This window comes from Centroberyx gerrardi, chromosome 14 (genome assembly GCF_048128805.1).
Source record: "Centroberyx gerrardi isolate f3 chromosome 14, fCenGer3.hap1.cur.20231027, whole genome shotgun sequence".
In the NCBI taxonomy this organism is placed as follows: domain Eukaryota; kingdom Metazoa; phylum Chordata; class Actinopteri; order Beryciformes; family Berycidae; genus Centroberyx; species Centroberyx gerrardi.
The window spans coordinates 23,315,732-23,340,574 of NC_136010.1; the positions used below are offsets into that span (position 1 = coordinate 23,315,732).

Here is a 24,843-nt window from a genome sequence, read left to right on the forward strand (position 1 = left end):
TAGCTCAACTAAAATATTAATAGTTTTTTTTTTGTCACGCATAATTTAGTCACTGCAGTTGCAAACACACATTGCGAGCACCAGGCAGACGAGCATCACTCAATGAGAGAGAGAGTGTGTTTCCTGGTTGTTTTCACAACCATTGGGCAATGGGCAAACTGAATAAATTCCATACCTACTTTGCTAGCTCAATATAGTTGTAACTAATATTTACCAGCAAGATATTTTTTGTCACACATAGATTAGCCACTGCAGTTGCAACGGTTTACGAAACTACCACCGGGCGAGACTAACATTCAGTTTTCATTAAAACAGTTTCACATTACCTCCTCTGTGTCTGCTGAGGGAAACAAGTGGTAAGTCGTCTGCAACAGTGAGGTAAAACACTACCAAAGGCATCGCCGAAGTCATCAAGTTCCAAAATCTACTGGTAGCAACTTTGACAAATTTTACGCTTTTATTGTCAAGGCAAAATCGCCGTACTTCCGGCGTTCCTCTAACTTTCTGTGACTGGCTTGACGCAGCTGGCAGGCAGCGTGTACCATGTGATATCGTGCGCAAAGCTGTGTGTGTGTGTGTGTGTGTGTGTGCGTGTGTGTGTGCGCGCGCGCGCATGTGTTGGGTGGGGGTGTGCTACTTCAATGAGTACAAAAAAAAAAACACCACCACCAACTCCTCTCATTGATTAATTCTCAGACTTTTGCTTATGAAATATTTATTTTAAATATAACAAATTTGACTGCACAAAAAAGCCTAGTGGGATACACAGACTATAGTACACTACACTTTATTCTCGGCAGTCCCATCTCATACAGAACGAGGCGGGCAGGCAGACAGCAAGACAAATATAAATAGAGAAGGGGGAGCAGTCTCAGAGAAAAGCACTGAGAAATGCGGCTAATTTAAGTGAACAGCTCTGATTCAAACTGTCCAGCTGTCCTAATGTCCAATCAGAGACTCAGTAGCATCTCCATGCTGTGTGTCTCTGCTCACATCTCTAGGATGAAACTGTATCCATAGCAACACCAGCATCGTCCTTCCTGTGGAAACCAACAACAAAAACAACAACAACAACAACTGCTTATTTAGCCTGTCTATGACATTACCCATTATTGGATATATCATAGTCCGCAGTCTAACATTATCCACCGGCAGAATGATGAAATATCAGGAAATAAAGCATTGTTAGGAAAAGTTTTAAAAAGCGTGTAACAACTGTGGACAGCAAATGCTCCAATCAGGGCTACGCTAAGTAAAGCCTGGGCACAAGAAAACATGTGACTTATGGGTACTATTTATGAGTAAGTAGAATAAGTAGTTCTATTCTAGTCTAGTCTAGTCTATTCTATGTCTATGTCTATTTAGGCCCACACAGCACTACATTTACATAAATAGTAGCCTACAATAGACCCACATGAATACAGAATGAACTCAACCCCATCTAAACTTCCGTTTACCAGGATAAATAGGCAGAATACTTGCAAAATGGCTACTCACACTGCTTTGTACAAATCCCTCTGTATCTGCTGGCGTCTCTTCTCGTTGATGGGGTACAAACAGAAGAGCAGAATCCCAGTGAAAAGCAGAACGATGGGAACAGGAGCCATCAGGACCCGCAGGGCCGTGATTACTGCTGGCGGGTGTCTGCAAGCCCCTGGCTTATACCCAACAAAACTGAGGGCGAGCAGGCGCAAAGACACGACAAACAGTTTGACAGAAACAAACTTTTCACAAGTTGCACAGAATACAATTGCCTGATTGGGTTGTATGTACTTTGTGTATCCTGTGTACTTTTTTTGGAAAGGTGTGTGTAACTCACTGCAGCACCAAGGTGGATAATCCAACAGACAGCCCTCCTCCAAACTTATTGAAGAAGACGAAGCAGGAGTAGAAGACAGGCTCCAGGTCTTTACTGCTGGGGTTCTTCACCTTGAAGTCATCCACCACGTCTGGGAGCATAGACCTGCAGAAACACAGACAGAAAGGTAACCGAATGCAAAAAGACAGACTAGAAGGCAGAGAGAGAGAGAGAGGGAGAGGCATACAGACAGACAGGGAAACAGACAGGAAGGAGACAGAGAGGGAGGCAGACAGACAGATATGGGGACATATGAAAAGTAAGGAAGGAGCCCAGGCAGGATGTGGTGTTATCACTTATAAAAAAAACAAATCATGTGTGCCAAAGCACTTTAATTGCATCAGATGTTCTCTTTCATCCTCTCCAAGACAAGACAACATAATATAGCAGTAAGCAGAAAGGATTTCGGTTTCTCTAACTCGGAGAGAGCAGTTGACGATTTCGAGATTTTAGCTTTTGATTTTCTAATTTTCTTCATGACTCATCAAACCATCTGGAATCACTGCTCAATAGTTGTCGGGGGTGTTATGCTGAGGTCATTATACAAAGAACGGATAATTGGCTGTAAGTGTAAGTGTGCGTGTGTGAGTGTGAGTGTGAGTGTGGGCGGGTGTGCATGGCCAAGTCTCTGGGGATAAATGTTACAACACAGAATACTGAAACCAAATTTTGGCAGGAACAATTTTTTTTTATGTCATTAGTCTTGGTTCCACATCTCTGAGCACACACAATACTGTTGTGTTGTTTTTGTTTTTTTTTGTCATATCTGTTAGTCATTTGCATTGCAAAGAAACTCTGCCACTCAGATGCCTGTACAGGCTGCATACATGTTAGTATAGCATTGCCATATCATGCAGTAGTTTACAACACTGAATACCAATTATGAGAATATGAGATATAGGAAGAACCACACAAAGAGGACGTTTTCTCCTTACTGGAAACCACAGTGAAGACAAGTGACCCCTGGCTTCTTGAGAAAAGACACAGCATGCTAACTAAGGCAGGCAGTCACCAAGTGTGATGTGTTGGCCTGGCCTTGCAACAGAACAACTAACAACAAATAAAGCCAACAAATATCAGCAGAGATCCATGAAGTCTATCCACAGTTTGCTACAATCATAATAGAGAGAATAGATGAGTAGGAGGTAGAAACATAAGATATGAAAGCGAATGCCTAAATCAGAGTATTCTGTGACACATACTTGCATGCACATGTAGGGATGTGTGTACACATGGTGTGCAAGCTTACAAAAACATGTGCATGTACAAAGATACATGCATGCACACAGGCACACAGATAAAACAGTGCAATACCAACAAAATTCTAGACAACCAGTACCTGCAGTGTGTACCTAGCGTCAGACCAACACCTGCAAGATCTCACCAAACCTCGAAAATGATGCATTTACATAGACTTACAGTGGAGACACAGGCATTGGACACATGTAGCTTAGCTGTAAAGTTGGCGTAATGTCTTTCATTTAGGTGTAGTGTAAATTTAGCATTCAGGTAGCTTTGGCTTAGAGTGTAAATTATGTCTGTGCTGCACCTATGCTACAGTAAATTTATTATGTACCCGTTCATGTGTTTATATGTTAGAGAATATGGCTACTTTTATAGTTATCTGTGTATTAACGTCTGCATGTGTGCAATCAAAGTATAAAGTATGTGTAAAAATACACAAAAATATACAGATTGTTCAGCCTGGGGATGCATTAGAGAAGGGCATCCCATCCCCTCTGACTGAGAGGCTGTAGATTCACCCTATTTGCCCAAATTACAATCTAGAGTTGGGTATGGTCACCGGCGGGAAAACTCTTCTGCCCACAGAAAGTGACAAATCGAAACTTCAGAGCAACATACAAAACTGTCTCCTAAACAGCAGTGAGCGAGCACATTGTCCAGGGAAAGCTGGACTCACCAACTTTAGATCTTCTGTCTCTCTTGTGCCTTTGCTATGCTTTGGTATAAAGCATCACAGACCAGCCTGGTTGGTAAACATGTTACATGATTTCTGGGTATTGAAGTTCAAACAGTTTTCAAACAGTCACCTCTCACTGCCACCTGGAGCTGCCGACGTGTAAAGTCACCTCGTGCAGCTTTAAGTTATTAGCCAATTGTAATGCAATGGAACACACTGTTTGGTGAACAGATCCCTCAAGTGGACAAACGTGGGAATTAAAAAGTGGATGCTTCTCTTCAAAAGAAAGGCTATTCATTGCAACTAAATAACAATTTTTTGCCTTCAACAATCACAACAAAATGTACCGATGCTATTGCCTGTGGCTGGGTTCAAAGGTCCTATAATTACAAATGAATTGGCCTATTTTATGTCAGATTGGCACAAAATACAGCCTAACAAATGTATGAATCTGTTTTCATAATTATTATGGGGATCAAACAATACAAAACTGGTTTTGAACAAACACAATGAGCACACTGCTGGATAGGCTGCTATAGCTTTTATGTGCTGCATTTTCCCGACAGTTGCTTTCATACTGCTTGGCCACTTTCTCCAGAATAAGAGAATGACTGCGAGTACCCCTCTGCTGCAACTCCTTACCTGTCTGGTCATGAGAGAACTTTGGTTACAGTCTCATTTGGTGAGTCACATGAGTCACAAACAAGATGCGTGTGTGTGTGTGTGTGTGTGTGTGTGTGTGTGTGTGTGAATGTGCACTCTCCTTCAGCACCATGCTGTGTGTGTCAAAAATTATTTGGGGTGTTGTTTTCTTTTAGCAAGCCTGTGTCATCATTTGATGCATCATCGTTGACAACGTTGATGGAAGTGGGTGCAGCTTGTTGTGCGTTTTCCCTGCACTGATGATATATAGCCTATATATTTTACTAAGTGAGTTATATACCTTCCCTGTTGCTTTGCACATGTCCCAGGTCTGGTTTACTCGCTCATTTACTCATCAATGTTCTCAACAAATTATTGGTTAGGCCATTGTGTTTGCTATATTATTTGATTGTTTTACCTCACCTTTGGACTCACTTGAGGCTTGGGGCATTTGGCCATGGTTTACCACTGTGTAGATTTCCCAACAATACATAAACACATGAGCATATGTGCTTTCTTATGCGCTACAGGCAGGTAGTATAGTGTGCCATATGAGGACAGATACCAATTTATATATAGCATGGGTATCGCATCTTAGGGCAGTTAGTCAAGTGTAGCGCAAATGCTCCAGGTAGGCGTTGCAGGTACTGGCTCTTTAGAATTTTGGAGTAATTTTGATCATATACGGACACACACACACACTCACCAGGGCAGCAGGTAGAGCACTGCCAGACTGAACCCTCCAATGATGGATATGAAGATGAAAATAGGAAGGCTGTTGCCAATATAAACAATGGCTGCCACTACTGGAGCAAAGATCTGAAACATGGATTGTAACTGTAAAAGTACTTTACAAATAAAGTTTTATTATTGCTCTATATTGTGATGCATATCGGCTTATAGTAAACATCCTCTTGTTGAAGTTGAACTCACAGAGAGGCCAATGTAGAGTGTGGTCTTCTTCCCCAGCCTACCCAGCAGAATCTGCCACAACGGGATAGACAGTGTAGCTGCTGTCTGAACAAGAAGAGAGAGAGACAATTAAGACAGACTCTTTGAGTTACTGATAGGGATGGGACGATATATCGAAACTTAATATATCTCAATACAAAAATGTGACAATATGTATCGTGGGGCAGAAAAATGAATTGTGATATTAGCTTAATTTTATTCTGCTGTATGTCTGCTGTGAGACAGCTTGACCATCACAATTTCACAAGCTCTCCATCCAAATTATATTATTTACACTTTGTAATGACATTTTAAAACTGTTGTTTACGTTCTAGCAAGCCAATGTCATCGCTAGAAAGATTTGTGGCTCAGAAATAAACATAATTCTGCACAGCCAGACTTTGTTGTAACTGAACTTTTCTTTATTACATCGTATCGTGGTTGTATTGAATCGTGAACCCCATATCGCGTATCGAATCGTATTACATATCATCCCATCCCTAGTTACTGACAAGAATGAGATCACCTGAAACTCTGATAGTGTATAGAGTCTCTACAGTAATGATTCTAGTATTGATATAGCGTATTTCAGAAAGGAATTAGATCATAGATTGTAGTAGTAGATTATACCTAGTAACTTTGCAATATTTTAAGAAAGGTTTTTGTTTGATTGATCGATTGGTGGTAAAAGGCGAGATTTTGGCAACATCTTTTGTGCTAAGCGGTCATTGCTGTGGTATTATCGCACTGCACTTCCCAGAGATCAGTGTGGGCAGTATTGTGACGTCTTTTTCCTTGGATTTTCTGTTGATGAAGTTTGATTTTCTGTAGGTGGCGCTCTTTTCTTTGTCTGTTCAGTCATGGTGGCTATCACTGCTCATGCTTACTTCCCAGTTCTTCTTCTGTTCATTCCAAACAAACGGGAAACTTAAAAAGCATCACTTTCTGTGCGACAGAGAATTTTTCCCAATTAAGACCCACCAGACACCGGGTGATTAGAACAGCAAATTTTAAGGAGCGCCTCTCCAAAGGGTTAAGGAGCGAAACATCTGTGAGCTGTGGACCTCGGCTGATGACCCTGCAGCTGGCCCCTCCTTAGGTACTGTCGGAGGTGCATCAGGCAGCAATGCCAAGCAGGCAGCAACACCCATCTGTACTCTCGATTAGTCTGATTGCTAGACTCCTGGATGTCCCAAACTTCCTGAAGTGTGGTGAGGTACAGTGCGTGTCTGCAGTTGTTCAGACCTGTTTACTGTTAATGTGTTCAGCAGAAAGTCATTTGCCTAAAATATGATTAGACATAGATTGGTATAAAGGTGTGGATAGTGACCACATTACAGAGGTGTCATCAGTGTGTATTGTGCCACTCACCATCGTCGCAAGAATAATGTATTGGAAATAAGGCCCCAGGTTTGTAGCGTAGGTATAGAATAAGGCCATGTTCCCCTGTACCATCTACATACAAGATGTCACAGGACGAGAGGAGAGGAGAGGAGAGGAGAGGAGAGGCGAAGCGAGGCGAGGCAGTGGTTATCTTTAAGGCAAAAGAACTGTTTATAGGCAAGTTAAGAGAATTATTAAACTTATTTCAGTAATCAAACACCTATCCACACACATAGCAACCCTTACCTGAAAAGCGAGTGAGGAGAAAAGAAAGCCAAAGATCAGTCTGACATAAGGAGTGTGTCTCATCGCCATTTTCACACCAGTCAGATAGGGCAGCTGGATCCTGCCCAGAGTACTAAGAGGAGCTGGAGAGGGGACAAAGGAGAAGAAAGAGGGATCATTGAACTCACTGGCCAACTTCTTTAGTAGTGTACACTGTTAGAAGAAAGTGTTTTGAAACCCAAAAAGTGGTGGCAACTCTGCTGCCACCATTATAGGGGAGTTAAAACCCTGTTTACACTGGCGTATCAAGACAACTTTTAGTGTCACAAAACACCCTCTTGTGACTGTTTTGAGATCCCAAAATGGCGCTTTGTAGCACTCAGGTCACAGTTTTCAAACCTGATATGGAGCATGGATACACCAATGAGATAAGTGTTTTGAAACACATTTCAGAGATTCAAACTCTTTTATTCAAGGATTGGAGACACCCCTGATTAGAGACTTCACAGGGTTTCGAGGTCTGTAAAACCTGGAACTCTAAAACCTAGTAGCTAAGGTAAGGTGTTTCGAGAGCTTATTTTCCTCAACTCCAAACACCACTTAAGTGTTTTGATGCCTTATTTTCATGGACTGAAAACACCACTACGGTGTTTTAATAGCTGACTGTCAGGGAATCCTAACACCACTATGGTGTTTTGATTGCTTACTTTATGGCACTCCAGACACCACTATGGTATATTTAATCCCTTTTCTCATGTACTCCAAACACCACTATAGTGTTTATCATTGTTTCATATGGTTTCATATCGATACACCCTCATATGGTGTATCAACCAACTATTTTACCTATTTGTCAAATATTGTTCAATGAATTAAAATATCTTTACTACAAATGAGGACAGAAAAAGATTTTTCAGGCATTTTTATTTATGCTTCATTTATGCTTCGTGCAGTCACAAACAAATCTTAGTTTTATCAATAAACAATCAGCAGCATACAAGATATCGTATTGTACATATTGTAAGGCCATCCATGCCCACATGAAGCAATGAGATACATCATATGTTCCTAAGTTTCATAAAAATTCATAAGTAAAGTTAAAGATATTGTGTGACAATTATATTGTATACTGTACTATAGACAACTACACAATAATGAATAAACATTGGTTCAGTGGCATCCAAAATGTTGTGCGTGATGAACAGACAGGGATTGATCCATAGTATCCATATATTATCTGTTAGGGTTAGGCTTATTCAGTAGTTGTATCTGTATACATTTTGGGATACTGCTACCACAAAATGAAGTACGAGAAAGCAAGGGCAGTGAGGGCTGACCTCAGAGAAGTTGTGCACAGCCAATACAGTTTTATTTGTGGCTACTATGTAAAATCTTTGCGCTGTAAGAATGGACCAGTGGTTGAAATATAGGGAGTTATAGGGCCGACTGAAGCATCTTGTGGAGTTGATGTTTCCTCCTGGTGGAGCATCATGCTGCTCTGACCTCCTCATTCAACAGTGTTGAGGTCTGTGGCTGAGGGAGGACACATGATGGATGGACACACTCACTCACACACACACACACACACACACCAGAGTTAGTTATGATTACACTTATATTCTACTTGAATTTGCAAAGGCACATACATGATAACTATTACAGTAGAAGCTGAAACACTGAAGTTCTGATAGTAGCCTATGTATTTAGCTACTGACACTAGCCACTGTCTGTAGTAGGTTACAGCACAGATTCAGCAGAGGCTACATTTGGCTACATTTGGTACTATTTAGCTATTAGCAAAGCAGTAATGTGATAACAATTGCTAAGGTTAAATAGAGAACTGTTTAAGATATCAACAACAGTACACAAGCTTAGCTAGCAAATATCAGCTAGCTAGCTTTAGGCTAGCTATAAATAGCTAACTAGCAAACTAAGGTGGCTATCTTAGTCATATACAAAATGTAATGAAACGATCTCCAGCAACATACTGTACCATTGCAACATGTTTGTCCAATCCAGCGTTAGCTGTGGGTAAACTTATCCTCTGTAGCAGCACAGCAGGAAGCAGAGAACGTTAGTTATGTATCATAACTCCAGATTCTATGAGTTTAGGCTTCGCCCTCTAAGAGCTGTCGCTATTGGGTTGATCCCCGCGCGCATGCGCAGTCGTGAAGATTTTCTTTCCCGCCACTGCACTGTACAGTGGCCTCACTCAGGTCCTCATCCACAGGATATACACCGTCTGGACCTGAGCTCTGCTCCCAAAAGCTAGAGATGTTCCGATACCATTTTTTCCTTCCCGATACCGATTCCAATACCTGAACTTGCGTATCGGCCGATACCGAGTACCGATCCGATACCAGTGCGTTATAACCTTGAGGTCAAGCACATTGCAGGCAAGAACAATAGTGTAGCCGATTCCTTGTCAAGAGGTTGAAGAGAGTTGCTTAGAAATGGTGGATGAAGTTGTGTAATCCTGTTCTAATTAGGAAGAGAATTCTAATTAGGAAGAGAATTTTAGGGTTAGCCTACATGATGGATTGTAGACCCTTGTGAGGAATTTTCTCCTTTAGCTTTGAGTGGGCTTAGTAAGTATTTTACATGGAAAATAGGAAAAGTGATAAAGTTTTTTGAAAACGAGAAAGAAAAAAAAAACCTTGTAAATAAGGATCAGTCTAGTGTCAAGTTTGTTTGTTTTTTGTTTATGGGGGGAGGAAATTTCACGGCACACCATCTCCCTATTGGCTGTCCTGCATGGCTGTCAGGCTAAGGGGGTGGGCTTACTTAATCACGGAGCCGGTGGAAGTCTGAAAGGGGGAGACTCCGAACAGGTGTGGGGTTCAGGTTTTTCGAAAGGCAATTTTGAGTGTCGTGACGGAGACGGAGGGTCCGTCAAGTTTTCCCCTCTCCTAACGGAGTTTTGTTTTCAAGTATTGTCCGCGTGTTACATGTCTACAAATGAACTGTCAAGTGAGCACCGAAGCCAAACGGTGTTGAACCACGGAGAGCGAGCTGGCGAGTGATGAGCACCGGATCAGTGCCGGGGCTGCGAGGCAACAGGTAAGCCTACATACCTTACCTTTAGCCTGGCAGCCGAACGCTCATCTCCGGGAATCACATGCACGGGCGACCAAGCCCTGGAAGCCCCAGACACGAATGTTAAAATCCTGAACAATAACAGTATGTTCCCAGGGTTGTGTTTGCCGTGACATAATTGCCGCTCTAAAACAGTAACGTTAGTTGCCAGTGGCAGCACAGCGCAACTTGCTGTGTAGGCTACTGTTTTAGAGCGGCGAAGAAGAATTGATTTCCGGGAAAACGGCCATTTTATCCGGGTGAAACTACTTTAAAGTTTATTTTTTTCGGGGCTAATAAATGACGTGATATCGGATCGGTGCATGGACTCGCGTACTCGCCGATACCCGATCCAGCATTTTAGGCTGTATCGGAGGCATTTCCGATACTGGTATCGGTATCGGAACAACTCTACCAAAAGCCAGTATTTTCCAGTATTGGAGCAGGGGGCCTAAGTCTTAGAGGGCTACGTCTATACTCATAAAATCTGGAGTTATGATACATAACTAACGTTCTATTTCGTATAGGCTTCGCCCTCTAAGAGCTGTCGCTATTGGGTTAAGGGCGAAGCTGATGTAGTCAATGCCTACTGTGACACCAAGGACCACAAGCAGATAACATACACCAGTTCACAACTCCATAATGCGAAGCGTAATAAGGCAGGGAGGCACCGGCTGTGCCATGGTTAACACCATGTCAGCCTTGTGTGAAAAAAGGCGAGTGATAGTATACTCCCTCCACATAGCACTACCACTGCAGAATGAGGGACGTTGATTACGTACCGTAATGATCCCCCACAGAGCCCACTAATCCGTGATGATGAGATTAGAAGATCTGACAACGTGTCATCTGCCGACTAACACATTCAAAACCGAATGAGTCAGGGAGGACTTAGACACATTGCACAGATAGAAACGGATGAAAGGGCACGGAGAAACCCAAGATGCAGCTGCGCAGATGTCTGCCACCGCCATCCCTCTGAGGAGGGCTGTGGAGGAGGATAAGGCTCTCGTGGAGTGCGCCCGGACACCCTGCGGAGGCTCGACTCCGCTGCACTGTAGGCTTGTGTGATGGCATCACACAGCCAGTGCAACAGACGCTGTTTTGACAGAGCTGAGCCTTGTGAATGCCCTCTGTAACGAATGAACAGCTGCTGTGTCTGGCTGATGTTTGCTGTGTGCAAAACATATTGAGACAAAGCGCGCACTGGGCAGAGTCGGTGAGACGCTTCCTCTGCCTCATTTCTGTGAGGCGGGAGGAAGAACCCCTCGAGGGAATAATTCTCGACCGAAAGGAGTTTGTTAGGACTTTAGGTGTGAATGAGGGATTTGGCTGTAAAGTTGCTGCGCTCCCGTCCTCTCTAATAGAAAGGCAAGACGGCGAGACCGACAGCGTGCATAGGTCACTCACTCTCTTAGCCGACGTCAGGGCTAGGAGGAGCGCTGTTTTTAGGGATAGCATCTTGAGAGAGATTTGGGCTATCGGCTCGAAAGGGGAACTCCCCAGAAAGCGCAGCACAAAGGGTAAATCCCACTGTGGAGTTAGAGCGCGCACGACAGGTTCTGTAACATATTATTGTGTTTAATCGCGCTAGTTCATATAGTGCTTCGCCTTCCGTAGCTGTAGTCTGTTCTGTCCCTACTCAGCACCCGTAGCTCTGTACACAGGATTGCGCAAGAATAAACAAGATGGCTCCCATTTGAGACGTGTGTCCCGTGTGTAGTACATTTCAGGTTCTGTCATCTGACTCCCTTTAAAAAGCGCTTCACCAAGGGATGCGCGAAAACCGATCTCTCTCCATAGCCTTCGTGGCAGGATGAAATGGCAGCAGCATACGCTTTTTTTAGATGTTTGAATGTGTTTTTCTTACCTCCCAGACAGCCATTCATTTCAATTCATTTTGTTACGGCACGAAAATCAGAGACTTGAAACTTGCTTGAGATAGGTAATCCATCACATTGAACATCCTGCCTGGGTTTAAGTTACTGTATCGGTGTGTAGTAATTTAGTTGAATGCTCACATTGCCCATCTACATGTCTTCTGGTATGTTGACATGCTGGTGGGAAGCTCTGACATCATTAAAGTCGGCATTGCATTCACACGCTATTTGGTCAGAAAATCAAACCCAGCAGACAAACGAAATGGAAACATAGGCACCATGAAAAAGATGATGTGGATTTGGCGTCTTCTTGCTTTAAGAATGTTATGATAGTCTGGCTAATTATCAAGTGGAAAAATTGTTTTTCCGATTTATCAATAGTACTTGAATGCACCATCACTCTGAAACCCACACAACAGAATGTAGGCTACTTCTCCACCAGAAAATAGTATTGAGAAGAAAATATTTTTTCACATACTAAATTCAAACCTCCATGACTGCTAAATGTGGGCATGAATGTTAGCTGGAACAGAAGAGAATTTTAAGGTCGGTTTATCGCCTGAATGTTGAGTATTGAGTATGAATATTGAATATGAAATATTCAAAAAAAAAAGTATGGTATGCTTTGAAAAATGGTCAGTAGTAATGTAGGTATGCGTGCAGTGTAGTAAATGGACTACATGGTCCTTTAACAAAACCTGTCAGAGCTTTGTTGCTATGGTCCAGAGTTTATGTGTCACAGTCACTAATCTTTGCTGGATAAAAACACTTCCTGGTACAATTATCCAATTGCATGTCATCTAACTCAGAGCCAGAACCAATTAGAAGCCTTAAATCACTAAGGGCTTCAGTAACTCACCCAGTTGCTCCTTGACTCCCAGGAAGAGCACCAGACAGCAGAGGAAGTAGAGGGAGGCCAGGACCAGAGCAGCCACTGTATAGGCCCTCCTCTGAGACCAACAGACAGAGTTGATTACTGATAGACAATAATTAATAATTACATAAAGACAATGAGATGAGATGTCAAATTTCAAAAATATTTATCTTGTAGGCACATTGCAGGAACAAGAAATAAAGCTAAAGATATTACAGACGGGGCTCCTCTAATTTACTTCTCTTCAACTTATGTCATATGTCATGATATATGTATGTTAAATATCATTACATTCTGCTGATCGCAGTTGGTTAGTTAGTAAATATGTTTATTTTATTTTGATGATAACCTAATTTTTCCCAGTGGAACACACTGGCTACGTTTCCATACACAGAAAATTCCCTTCTTAACCTGGTTACACAAGTAACCTTGACCTAACCTAATCTAACCTAACAGGGTTACTCAATGGATGTAAACACAGCCAATTACAGTGAGAGATACACAGTGAAACACACCACAGCTTAATTTGTTAATAGCAAATATTGTGACTGGAGTCTTTGGAGAGAAGTGATGCATGGATCACTTACTGCCTCAGCACAGGCCAGTGGCCCTGTCAGAGATGAGAGAAAATGGAAGCTAGAAAAGCACAGAAGAGAAGAGAAAGACACAAAAGGCAAGATAAAAGGAGTATAATATGTGGCATATAATACAAAAGTAATCTGCTGCAACCTAACTGTGTCAGTGAGGGATGAGGTGAGGTTATGGAGGGCAGGATAAGAGAGGTTTATGGAGGAAGTATCACTGTAGTTGAGTTGACTGCAGACCCGTGTTTTCTTGGAGTGGTACACCCCCAGTATCTGACTCTGAATGACTGCACCCGCCAGCGTCGCAAACACCTCCATCCCCATTCCTAGATGGAAAAACAGAGAACAAGAAGAAACAGAGGGAAAGAAAGATGTGGAAATGAGATACTTGCAGATGTCTCAGACATTGAAATACTTCCAAGAAATAGTAACAATGAAACTATCTTCTGTTGTTTTCATCATCATTTCGTAAATAACACCACCAGTAACTTTCCCTTTATTTTAGATGTTCTTTTTTATGCTTAAGGAAGTGGTTTTCTCACAGTACACAACCTTTTATGTTAGATGATGGTCTCACCCTCGGATAACCCAGTCTTCCATTACACCTCAAATGGCCAAGGAAGCCCACTTCTCATCTAAAGACACACCAACAACCTGCCAAATTCTCCACTGATGAAACTACTACACAGGCACATAAACACATACTAATACCATGGACAGCAGACTGAGGAACAGGTAATGTACATGTGGCAAGTGGGCCACATGTACCATCATCCATAAAACTACATCATGTAACTAGTGCAGGAAAGGAAATGGCAGATGTAAAAGGAGCACTGAAATGTTTTATTCAAGTGCAACTAATGTTATATCCCTTACATTTTAGTATTTAGTATTCATCTAAAAAAATGCTCCAGTAAAACAGTAAAAAGTACTGAAGCACAAACCATAGAAGTTGTTCCAACATGTTCCAAAATGTCAGATTACGTGACACACCTTCAGGCGGCCATAGTGGAGGTTTTCAGCTCTTAGTGGCTGTGAATCTCTTTCAAATACTAGCAGAAAAAATTCTACACCTTTAATCCTGCAGCACAGAATATTTGCTGGAGTAAAAAATAAAATACAAACAAATAACATATTACAATATACAGATGTTAAAACAATAATATACTGTATATTTAAGCAATATCACACAAGAGGGAGTGCTGTTGTACTGAATATCAGCGGCAGAGTGGCGAAGATAATCACAGCTGTGCTGATATTCAGTACAACAGCACGACCTCAAGTGTGATATTGCTTTTATACAACAGTTGTATAAACAAAGCTATTCGTCAAGTAATGGTAATTTGAGACAACAGATGATTTTTGTCTTTTATTCGTCTCCGCCAACAAAAACAGTTCCCTCAGCATTCCACTGCCCAGTGGAATGACAAACATGACATGGCATTAGAGATCGATTTAGATCCATTTATATACACTGATCAACTTTTGATTTTGTGCCTCTATAAGGGAAACACTACATCTCATAGTAAAAGACGCCCTCTAGAGGCCAACTGACGAAGCGTATCATCTCACGACGATTAATGCACAGTGAACGGACACGCAAGTGACGTCGCCTAGTCGCAAAATTTAATGGAGATTTGATTCACTTAATAGGAAAAACAGGTTTTGCATAAAATTCTAGATGACAGAAAATTAGCATGCAGACATGAAAACCAGTATGTGCTGTGGATTTGTCTTGAGCCAAGGAATTGAGGGGGAAAATTATTCTATGCCATGGCCTAGGAGCTAGGAGTTTTCCGTATCACAGGGAAACAAATCTACCTTCTCAGACTATTCACTTTTACTTATAAAATTACTGTATAAGCAATATTTTTGAAAGGGGGGCGTTGAGGTGTTCTTGGGGGGCGTTTGTTTAAGGCGAGTTTACACCAAAGATTCATGACGAGACGAGTTGAAACTTGCAACTACTTGCAAAAGAATGTAGTCTGCAACATTCTAAAACCTGCCAGTTTACACCAATGAGACTAGACGAGACGGTGTATCCATACTCTTTACTTCAGTGTTTCTGTCAGCTTTCTGTAGCGCAGCTTCATGCTGCCTTCATGGGAACGGGACGTCAGAGTATCATCTATAAAATTCACCAACATGGCGTTTACTGTGTCAACTCAACAAAATGGACGGTCTTCCTTGGTATTCCCCGTGGAGGAAATTAAGAGTTTCTTCCTCTTGAAAGCATTCATTTCTCCCGAGGATAACGCCGTGTTATCGGCGTGGTTACAAATTTACAAGAGGGATATTCCGACTTCCCGTGAAAGCAACTTAGCGTCTAGCATCCAGACACGCACTATAACACTATTCAATTCAAGTGACTTTATTGGCATGACTGCATACAATATAACGTTGCCAAAGCATATTAACACAAACTATACAATCATAATAAACATAAATAAACAATTTTCAAAAACAATATTCTAAAACCAGACACCTGCCACCTGACAAGTTGAGTCACAGCAACGCCATCAGCCGGCGTGATTCCAGCTGAGACGGGGGAGTTTACACCGCTGCAACTTTTCTCTGCAGCGTTATAAAACGGTTTCGTCTAGTCGTGAACTTTAAAGTCTTCATTAAACATCTTTAATAAGTCTATGAATAAAAGGAAATGTGAACTCCCAAAACATGGGACATTTACCAGGTTTAATTTGCCTGGAATAGCACAAAACAATGTCAGACCAAACTCCATTCAAAAATCTGCTAAATTAATTCTGCCCTATTTAATGCCAAAAAGTTACATGCTGCATATGTGACATAGGCTATGTGACATATGTGACTGTTTTTTTTTTCTTTTTCCTTTTTTTTTCCTTTTTGCACATTGGAAAACCGCGAGCAACATATCAGCAAAATGGCACAGAACAAGAAAAAATGCCGCCAGTATTCTATTGAATACCTTAGCTATGGATTCATACCTTCTCCCACCAATGCACAACTTCCAATGTGTTTTCAAATGAGGCCATGAAACCCTCACGTCTCAAGGAGCACCTTACGAAGATCCACCCGGACAAGGTAGACAAGGAGCGTCCCTTCCTCCAGGCCCTCAAAGAGAAGCATGGTAGGAGCACCATCAGCAGTCTCTTCGCTAGGAAGACCAGCCAGAATGATAGTGGGCTAGTAGCGTCATATAACATCTCCCTGCTGATAGCCAAATGTGGACAGCCGTTCACAATCAGAGAGAAGTTGGTGCTCCCTGCCATCAAAGAGGTCATCTCTACCGTGATGGAGCGCGATCCCACACAGGTGCTGAAATCCATCCCACTCAGCAATGACACCGTGGCACGCAGGATAAATGAAATGGGCGCCGATACAGAGGAGCAGCTGTGTGCCATCCTGCGGGACTCTCCATTCAGCCTTCAGCTGGATGAGACAACCACCTCTGACAACAACGCTCTGCTGATGGCCTATGTCCGCTATAAGGCCTCCAACAGTCAGGAGATGGCTGAGGAATTTTTGTTTTCCAAATATCTGGAAACAGACACCAAGGGCCAGACCATTTTTAATGTGCTTTATGCGTATCTACAGGAGAAGTCAATCCCAATCACCAACATCCTCGCATGCGCCACTGATGGTGCCCCCTCCATGGTTGGCAGGTACCGTGGCTTCACCGCTCTGCTGAAGGAGCAGGTCCCGCATATCCTCACAGTCCACTGTGTCCTGCACCGCCACAACCTTGTGGCCAAATCTAAAAGTCCACCTCTCCACAAGTCTCTCAATGTTGCAGTCAAGGCAATAAACAAAATAAAAGCCCATGCCCTGAATGACAGACTGTTCCGACGGCTGTGTCAGGAAAACGATTAGACATTTGATCGTCTTCTTCTCCATACTTATGTCCGCTGGCTCTCAAAAGGAAACTGCCTTGCTCGTTTTTGTGAGCTGTTTGACAGCATCGTGGAATTCCTGGAGGAGGTTGATGCAGCTCTCGGGGAAAAGGTGTCATCCAGCCGCTGCGACATCATGTACCTCGCAGACTTTTTTGAAAAGATGAACGAAGTCACGCTAAAGCTCCAAGGAAATGGTGTTACTCTGGTCCAGTGCAAGGCGGTCATTCACAGTCTCACCTCCAGGCTGGATCTGTACAGGCAGAGCATAGGCAGGAGGCAGTTTGCTCATTTCCCGCAGTTGACCAAGGTGATCTACTATTTTTCAGAAACAATGCTAAATAGATATAATAGGCCCACTATTATTATAATTAATATAGTTTATTTCTATGAATACATTATGTTGTAATGTTTATTATATTGACTTGTCTGAAAATATAGGCCACCTCCTCATTTACACCGACCACCTGAGGATGGTTAAGGCCGACATGGAGATCCGCTTCAGGGACCTCCTGAACCTCGATGTTCCCGTCTGGGTGGTGCAACCCTTTCAGGCGGACGTGACCGAATGCGAGCCCGCTATCCAGGAGCATCTTGTCGACATCCAGTGCAACGACGAGGCCCAGGCTACTTTCCGCACCTCTGGCTGGGGCAGCATGTGGGTCAAATATGCCCAGCGTTACCCGGCTCTCTGGGAGAAGACCAGGCTGCTTCTTCTTGCTTTCCCAACAACATATCTAGTTGAGCAGGGATTCAGCCAGTCCTCCACATGCAGTCCAAGTACCACAATCACTTGGACTTGATGGCCTCAGGCGCACTACGGCTGAAACTAACTTCTCTGCAACCCGCAGTGAAGAAACTGGCAGAGAACCACCAAGCGCAGGGCTCACACTAACTTTCAAAGCAATTTAGCTTATTTCCTTTGAAAGTTAAGATAAATCCTTCTGCTTTTTTCCAGTAGCCTCAGACTTTTTCCTTGGTAGGCTGCTCTTGTTTTCCGTTGGAGCAATTAATAAGAATGCTTCTTGTTTGGCATTTCTGATTGGCTGCTGTTTGTGATACCTAATTAAAGTTTGAATGTCAAATTTCTAACCATTGCATTTGTTTAACACTCATAAATATAATTTCTATTCACATGGCTTTTTTGCTCCCTGGGAAACTAATGATAATGATATTCCAACTGTCCAGTTAAATCAAATCTGTTATAATCATACTAATAATAATAATAATAATATAATAAGAATATAAATAAATAATAAATATATAGGCCTAATATAAATATAATAAATCATATAAATAATCATAATAAGAATAATCATAATAAGAATAATCATAATAATAAACAGGATAATAATCAACATTAATATATAATATATTAGCCTACATTTTATTTGATGGGGGCGGTAAGGGACCTGGATAATGGATAGGGGGGCGCTGGCCCAAAAAAGGTTGAGAACCACTGACCTAGATCCACACCACAATTATCTTTTTCATGCATCTCTTTTTCTAGCCTAGGTGTCACATTTAGCCACTATTTGTGGACAGGGAGATTTCCCATACGCTGTGTATAGGAAGCACTGTGGTCATCAGACTTCTTTGGATAAGACAAGCAAGTAGCGCAAATTTACGGGCATCAGCATCAGCCATTTGTCGCCAAATGCTTTGGGAATCAACAAATTGTTCCTCATGGTCCAAAAAAGTACTTAGATTTGTCCTTAGTTGGCAACAATGACTTTGCCATTTTTTGTGCACAGCCAATTCTCCAGTGGACCTCTATGGAATTGTGATGCAACTGCAAAGCCTCAAATGTTTTTTGTTGCTGTTTTTTGATTTTGTTGTCTTACTGTATCCGGTGGCTGAGTCTCTGGCATTCTGGTCTCCGCCCAGGAACATGTTGAGTGATGAGTAGGGAACATGGTGGCACTACATGAGAGAAGGAAATTTAGGCTGGAAACTTAACATTCCACAATTTGCTCCAAACTCGCCTGTGTAACACGTCTTCTGCTGCCCTACAAACTTTAACGGTAGGTGGCGTTATTATCTTGTGGTATTTAAGTAACGTTATGGAACTAGGTAATTGAACCGTGTCGCAGTGCTTCAGTACATAGAATTGAACACACGCGCCATGGGTCTGTACAGGATCTGTGCTTGTTCTCCTGAGTAGCTGTCCACCAGCGTGTCCTGCTCTGAAATCCAGCTTCTGTTGTTTACTCGGAGTGCATTCGTCGTTGGCAGTGGTGGCCTGTTTTTCCCTGAGTTTCACATATTGGTGTGTTGCCGTATTAGATGCTTTGGGTGTTGTGTTTTTCGCTGTGGAAAGCGTTTTGCTGCCACACAAAGTTTACAATCCTTGACTGAGAGAAATTCAAAGTAATGGGAATACTTCCAGCTGCTGAAAGTATGTGTCTCACCCTCACCCTTCATCTTTTGTTTTGCTTTTTTAGCTAGTAGCCGACGTAAACCTGCCCGCGCATGTCCTTAAGATAAATATGAGGAAAAAAAGAAACAGGGATTTTGCAAATAAAAAACTTCGAAAAGGAGAGAAAAGAAAAGGTTGAAGGGAGTTCAGGTTTAACTAATGCAATACCGGAGCGTTTCTGGGATTAGTAACTGTAATGCAATTACTGAATTTGAAATTGTAATCCCTTACACGACTCGTTACTGAAAAAAGTAATTACATTACTATAACGTGTTACTGAGTAACATCTAATGGCAACTATAGGAACTACAACAACATTGGCAAACGTGTCCTCATCCTCCTCCACAAGTCTTAGCCAAAGTCCCCAGCTCTGCCCCAACCTCTCTCACCCCTCCCGTCCCTGCGAGCAATGGTGGCGTGACTTTGACACGAAGTACGAACAGGCGTTTTCACAACAGACACCACCTGGCAAATTAGCATTACAGTTCAAAAATGTCAAGTGAAGAGGTAACATATCCCATTGCAAACTATTATAACTCCCACAGTTACAGAAATACTATACAGCAAGTCAAGTAAAAGATGGAATCAATCGCTAGTGATGCTATGTTATTGGCTAACTTCAAATAGAAAAGGTGGGAAACCATATAATGCACAGAACAAGAACTTTATTTGCTATAAATAGTGCTAACAAATACAAGCACAAACATTGGCTTGGTTTAGCAGCTACTCAGATGCAACGCATTTCAAGCGTGGCGCTCTTCCTCAGGCAGCACGTTATTGGCTAACCCAGAGGTCTAGCAGCTCAAGCATAGCTAACGCTAACCAACTTTACCCAATACCGTTTAGCCGCTTACTAGCAACAGGTTGTTTGTGAGCATATTGACATATTGACAGATATTTATTTATGTGCAGCGAAGCTGTGGCAAGCTAACGTTTGCTATGTTGCACCAACAAGAAATGCTAGCTAGCTTGTGTGGCTAACGTTAGCTACATCATAGGTTGCTTACCTGTCCAATAAATGTTAAGGCCGATGGATCGATGTTGGAAGTTTTTCAGAGTCCTAAACTACCTTCACCTTTGAAATGCTGCAGCTGTTCACTCCGGTTTTGGAGTGGGCTTTGTCATTTGCCTTTTTGGATATAGAATATGAGGCTTTTTGACTTTGTTGCAGAGGTGGCTTGTAAAGCCAATCGTTTGTTCGCTGTACCTTCTTCCATGGTTGCGCAAATGAAACTGAGAGAAGTTCCGAACACAAGAGGGGTGATTCAGTTGGCCTAGCTTGGGCGTATATTGAAATGTCTGGGGTGTGATGCAGTTCCACCGAAACAGAGAGTACAGACCGGACTGCTTGTTTAAGCTTGAAATCTCAGCAGCCATTGAGGTAACAGTGGAGTGACTGGCATTGATCAACAACACTTCCGAACTCCCTCTGATATATTATGGTCATTTTGTACAACAAGCCAGTAAAATATTACTGATTGTTCCTTTAAAGTTGTTTATTTTTATTTTTTTTAAAGGTACCATATTGTGGAAAACGGAGGAAACGGTGGAAAACTTTGTGCTATCTAAACATGGTGAAAGTATCAAAACGCACGGTCACCAACTAAATCCACACAATCCATATTAGGAAACCGGCCCTCTAAACGAGCCGTTTGGACTTCCGTAACTTTGTGGCGTCACAAAGGTTCGCTCATTATCATTTTTGTAAGAAATAATAGACTAACAAAGTGTTTTTTTCAAAGCAGTCACCATTGTTTACCAGAGATTTTTCCATACCTGTAGCTGCCGAGGCCGCGGTGTCTCACGTTTCACTCTTGAAACAGTTAGCCAATCAGAACAGAGGGTTGTTAATATTAATGAGCCTTAAAGACACAGCAACAGAAGCAGTCTGTTCTTGGTAAGGCTCAGAGAGATGCTGGAAAATGTAAAAATGGATTGAGATGTTTTTGGTACATGATGGCACCACACAACCTGTTTTTAATGGACCTCAAGACATAAAATAAAAGTGGAAACTGTAAAATATGGGACCTTTAAGATTATTTTTTTCACCTTTATTAAAAAGTTAAAAGTTGATGCATTCCTTTCAAATTAATCCCTGATCAAATTTTCAATTAGAGTTCAAAGTTTTGTCGCAACAGGATTAAATAAAATCTATAAAATAAAATCTAAAACAACCCTGCAACAGAATTAACTGCTAAACTATGATTTTATCCAGTTTAAAAGTTGTTGTTGTCATTGTTGACTTAGTCTTTGAACTGAACAAACACGCTGGAAACACACAGCACCCTCACAGTACACAAAAACTGCACATTAGGAAACAAAAGGTTAAGGTTTTTTATAAGCAACACTGAAGTCAGCTACAAACGTGCTTCAAGTGCTGAGCGCTGAGCACCATATGGGTTGGGGTCTACCTACACATCAGTGGCTCTTCCAAGATTTCATTATTAATCTATGATGCAAAATGGAATGAGTACAGCAGTGACGACTTACAGTCAGAAATAGGTCGAAGAGGCAGGTCCAGATGAAGAACCAGGAGAAGCTGAATGCTGGAGACATGGAGTCCTGAGGTGTGAACCACATCATGATGTAGGAGACAATGCCAAATGGCAGAGAAAATACAATCCTGAAGGGGTGAAACAAAGGGTGAGACAGAGGTGACAAGATAAGATGATAATAGGCAGACTGGCATAAATAGATGAATGAAAGAGACAGAGAGAGAAAGAGACCAGTTTTTATATTGAGCAATCAAGAGTTCATGAGTGGAGCCATAATCGATGGAGGGTGAGACAGAGGTGGCAAGATAAGATTATAATAGGCAGACTGGCATAAATAGATGAATGAAAGAGACAGAGAGAGAAAGAGACCAGTTTTTATATTGAGCAATCAAGAGTTCATGAGTGGAGCCATAATCGATGGAGGGTGAGACAGAGGTGGCAAGATAAGATTATAAGAGGCAGACTGACATAAATAGATAAATGAAAGAGATACAGAAAGAGAAAGAGTCAAGTTTATATTGAGCAACCCAAGAGTACATGAGCGGAGCCATAAAACAAACACCCAGTTCAGTCACTCACCAAGGGATGAGTTTACCGATGCGTGTCCTCCTACTCTTGCTGACCAAGTATCCAATGATAGGGTCCGTTATAGCATCCCAAGCTCGACCCAGGAACAAGATCAGAGAGGCATAGAAAGCATCCATCTGGGCAGAATAGAATAGAATAGAATAGAGTGGTAATTTGAGTAATGTTAAATTTCTCAAATGTTCCTAATTTGACAATTTCATGCATAACTTACATTGCTGCCAACCAGCATGTCACCTCACCAACTGACACTAACCTGGACCACATCCAGCAGGAAAATCTGCATGAACAATCCCTTCACAGACTGAGTCAACTGGTAAGGCATGCCACCTATTGCATAGCTGATCTTCCTCACCAGTGGGATACCTGGGCTTTTCTGCAACAACAGAGTATGACCTTAATTTATAGAGAAATGGTAATCCCTCTAAAATGACCATTTTTGTTTTCGTAAGGGTCATTTTCAAATTATGTGTCCCTATTTGACATACAAAAACCACTAAAAACTCACTATTGAGTGCCACAGACAGTCCATAAATCCAAGTCCTACATAGGAATTGTGGTGATTTTTCGTTAGGGAATCTCTTCAATACTACAATAACCACACAAAAAGCCTCTGAAGTTAATGTTACTGGAAAAAAAAAAAAAAAAGCTAGGCTATTGTGCAAGTCTTAATCAAGTTGGAATCGCAATTTAGTTCAGCACAGCCGCAGCTAAAGAACCAAAAGAAGCTAAAAGATATCCGTTAAGTTCCAGCTTTGTTACCGGACACTTACTGTATCAGAAGATCCTTGGAGCGGATCCAACACTTCTCTTCCTTCGCTCGTACCGTCCGCCATTCTGCTGTTTTATTACAGCTAGAACTGAACAACTTTATGCGCGCACATCCACGGGACCGTATTGGTGTGGGGAAAATGATTTCCAGGCAGCACCCTCCAGATAATAGCCTGCTTCCATGCATCCAGGTATAACCTTCAAAATAAAACCCACCCTTATTGACGAACGTGTTTCAAACTTGCACTGGTAATAACAACTTTATAAAAACGTAGCTACAAAGTTGTAGGCTTTAACAATTTTGGCTCTGAAATAGGTTGAAATAGACTGTCATAAGACTCTTCCAAGTTGTCTGGTATAGGTTTGGTGAATGCTGAATTTCTTTGTGTATTTTTGATAGCTCTGTCAAGCAAAGCAATGTTTCAATGGTTGCATTTTCGGATCGACTTGAACCCACTGGCGCTCTAATTCGTAGCATTTAAGAGTTGTGCCACTGAAATAAAAACTAGACTGTCTTAAGATAGTTTTCACCCTCCCAACTGGTCTGGTATAAGTTTGGTGTTTGAGACGTTCTTTGTATATTTTTTCTTTGCACGATGTTTGTTATTCTGTACACCCTTGATTGTTCTTATTTCCAGGAATGACAACATTCATGCTTTTATTTTGAAGGCAAGACCGCCTTGCAGTCAAATTTTGCTATGACAAATGACCGACCTTTCACATGGAAACAATGATTTAAAAAATATTTTACTAACCAAACATGATGCATTTCTTTTACTTCCAAACACATAGGCTCCATGTTTTCCTTCTGCCAACAGGATGCATAGAGGAGGTCTATGGCATTGGGATTCTATTCTATTCTAGGCACAGGCATGCAGTAAAGGGCAAGCCCAGTTTACCCATCTTTTTATTTGCAGAATAATGATAATAATAATAATAGGGACTTATTTACACCTGGGACACTGGGTGAATACAATTAAATACCTTTGGGAAGTTGTGTATGCCCTCTCCAGGTAACTCACTGCAGCACCAAGGTGGATAATCCAACAGACAGCCCTCCTACAAACTTATTGAAGAAGACAAAGCAGGAGTAGAAGACAGGCTCCAGGTTTTTACTGCTGGGGTTCTTCACCTTGAAGTTATCCACCACGTCTGTGAGCATAGACCTACAGAAACACAGCTAGACAAGTAACCAACTGCAAAAAGACAGACTAGAAGGCAGAGAGAGAGGGAGAGGGAGAGGAAAAGTGGCATACAGACAGACAAATGTTTTCTTCCATCCTCAACAAATGGGAAGATAAAATGCAGCAG

At 41.9% G+C, this 24,843-nt stretch overlaps 1 protein-coding gene across 3 annotated transcripts; it reads right to left on the reverse strand.

Moving 5' to 3' along the window:
* Positions 1–697: 697 nt before the first annotated feature.
* Positions 698–23,659, reverse strand: LOC139933455 (sodium-dependent lysophosphatidylcholine symporter 1). Of its 3 annotated transcripts, none has more exons than XM_071927540.2 (14): positions 23,535–23,659; positions 23,018–23,137; positions 22,756–22,880; positions 22,172–22,304; positions 19,107–19,185; positions 13,544–13,719; positions 12,795–12,885; positions 7,002–7,123; positions 6,744–6,827; positions 5,355–5,438; positions 5,128–5,240; positions 1,820–1,963; positions 1,498–1,535; positions 698–1,040 (listed from the first exon to the last, which is right to left on the reverse strand). In XM_071927540.2, coding segments are annotated over exons 1-14 (1,374 nt in total). In that variant the 5' UTR covers positions 23,598–23,659; the 3' UTR covers positions 698–1,038. The 3 variants fall into 3 exon arrangements, with proteins under 3 accessions (XP_071783641.2, XP_071783640.2, XP_078144470.1); XM_071927539.2 differs by having other exon boundaries at positions 1,498–1,674; XM_078288344.1 differs by lacking the exon at positions 6,744–6,827 and having other exon boundaries at positions 1,498–1,674.
* Between the last annotated feature and the right edge of the window lie 1,184 nt (positions 23,660–24,843).

Excerpts from the sequence above, each read along its gene's own strand:
- LOC139933455 (XM_071927539.2), bottom strand. The coding sequence starts at position 23,597 with ATGGCGGACGGTACGAGCGAAGGAAGAGAAGTGTTGGATCCGCTCCAA. Across the intron at positions 23,138-23,534 it reads TCCAAGGATCTTCTGATACA|AAAAGCCCAGGTATCCCACT; the intron begins GTAAGTGTCCGG and ends CTGTTGTTGCAG. Across the intron at positions 12,886-13,543 it reads CCTCATCCCTCACTGACACA|AGGAGGGCCTATACAGTGGC; the intron begins GTTAGGTTGCAG and ends TGTTGGTCTCAG.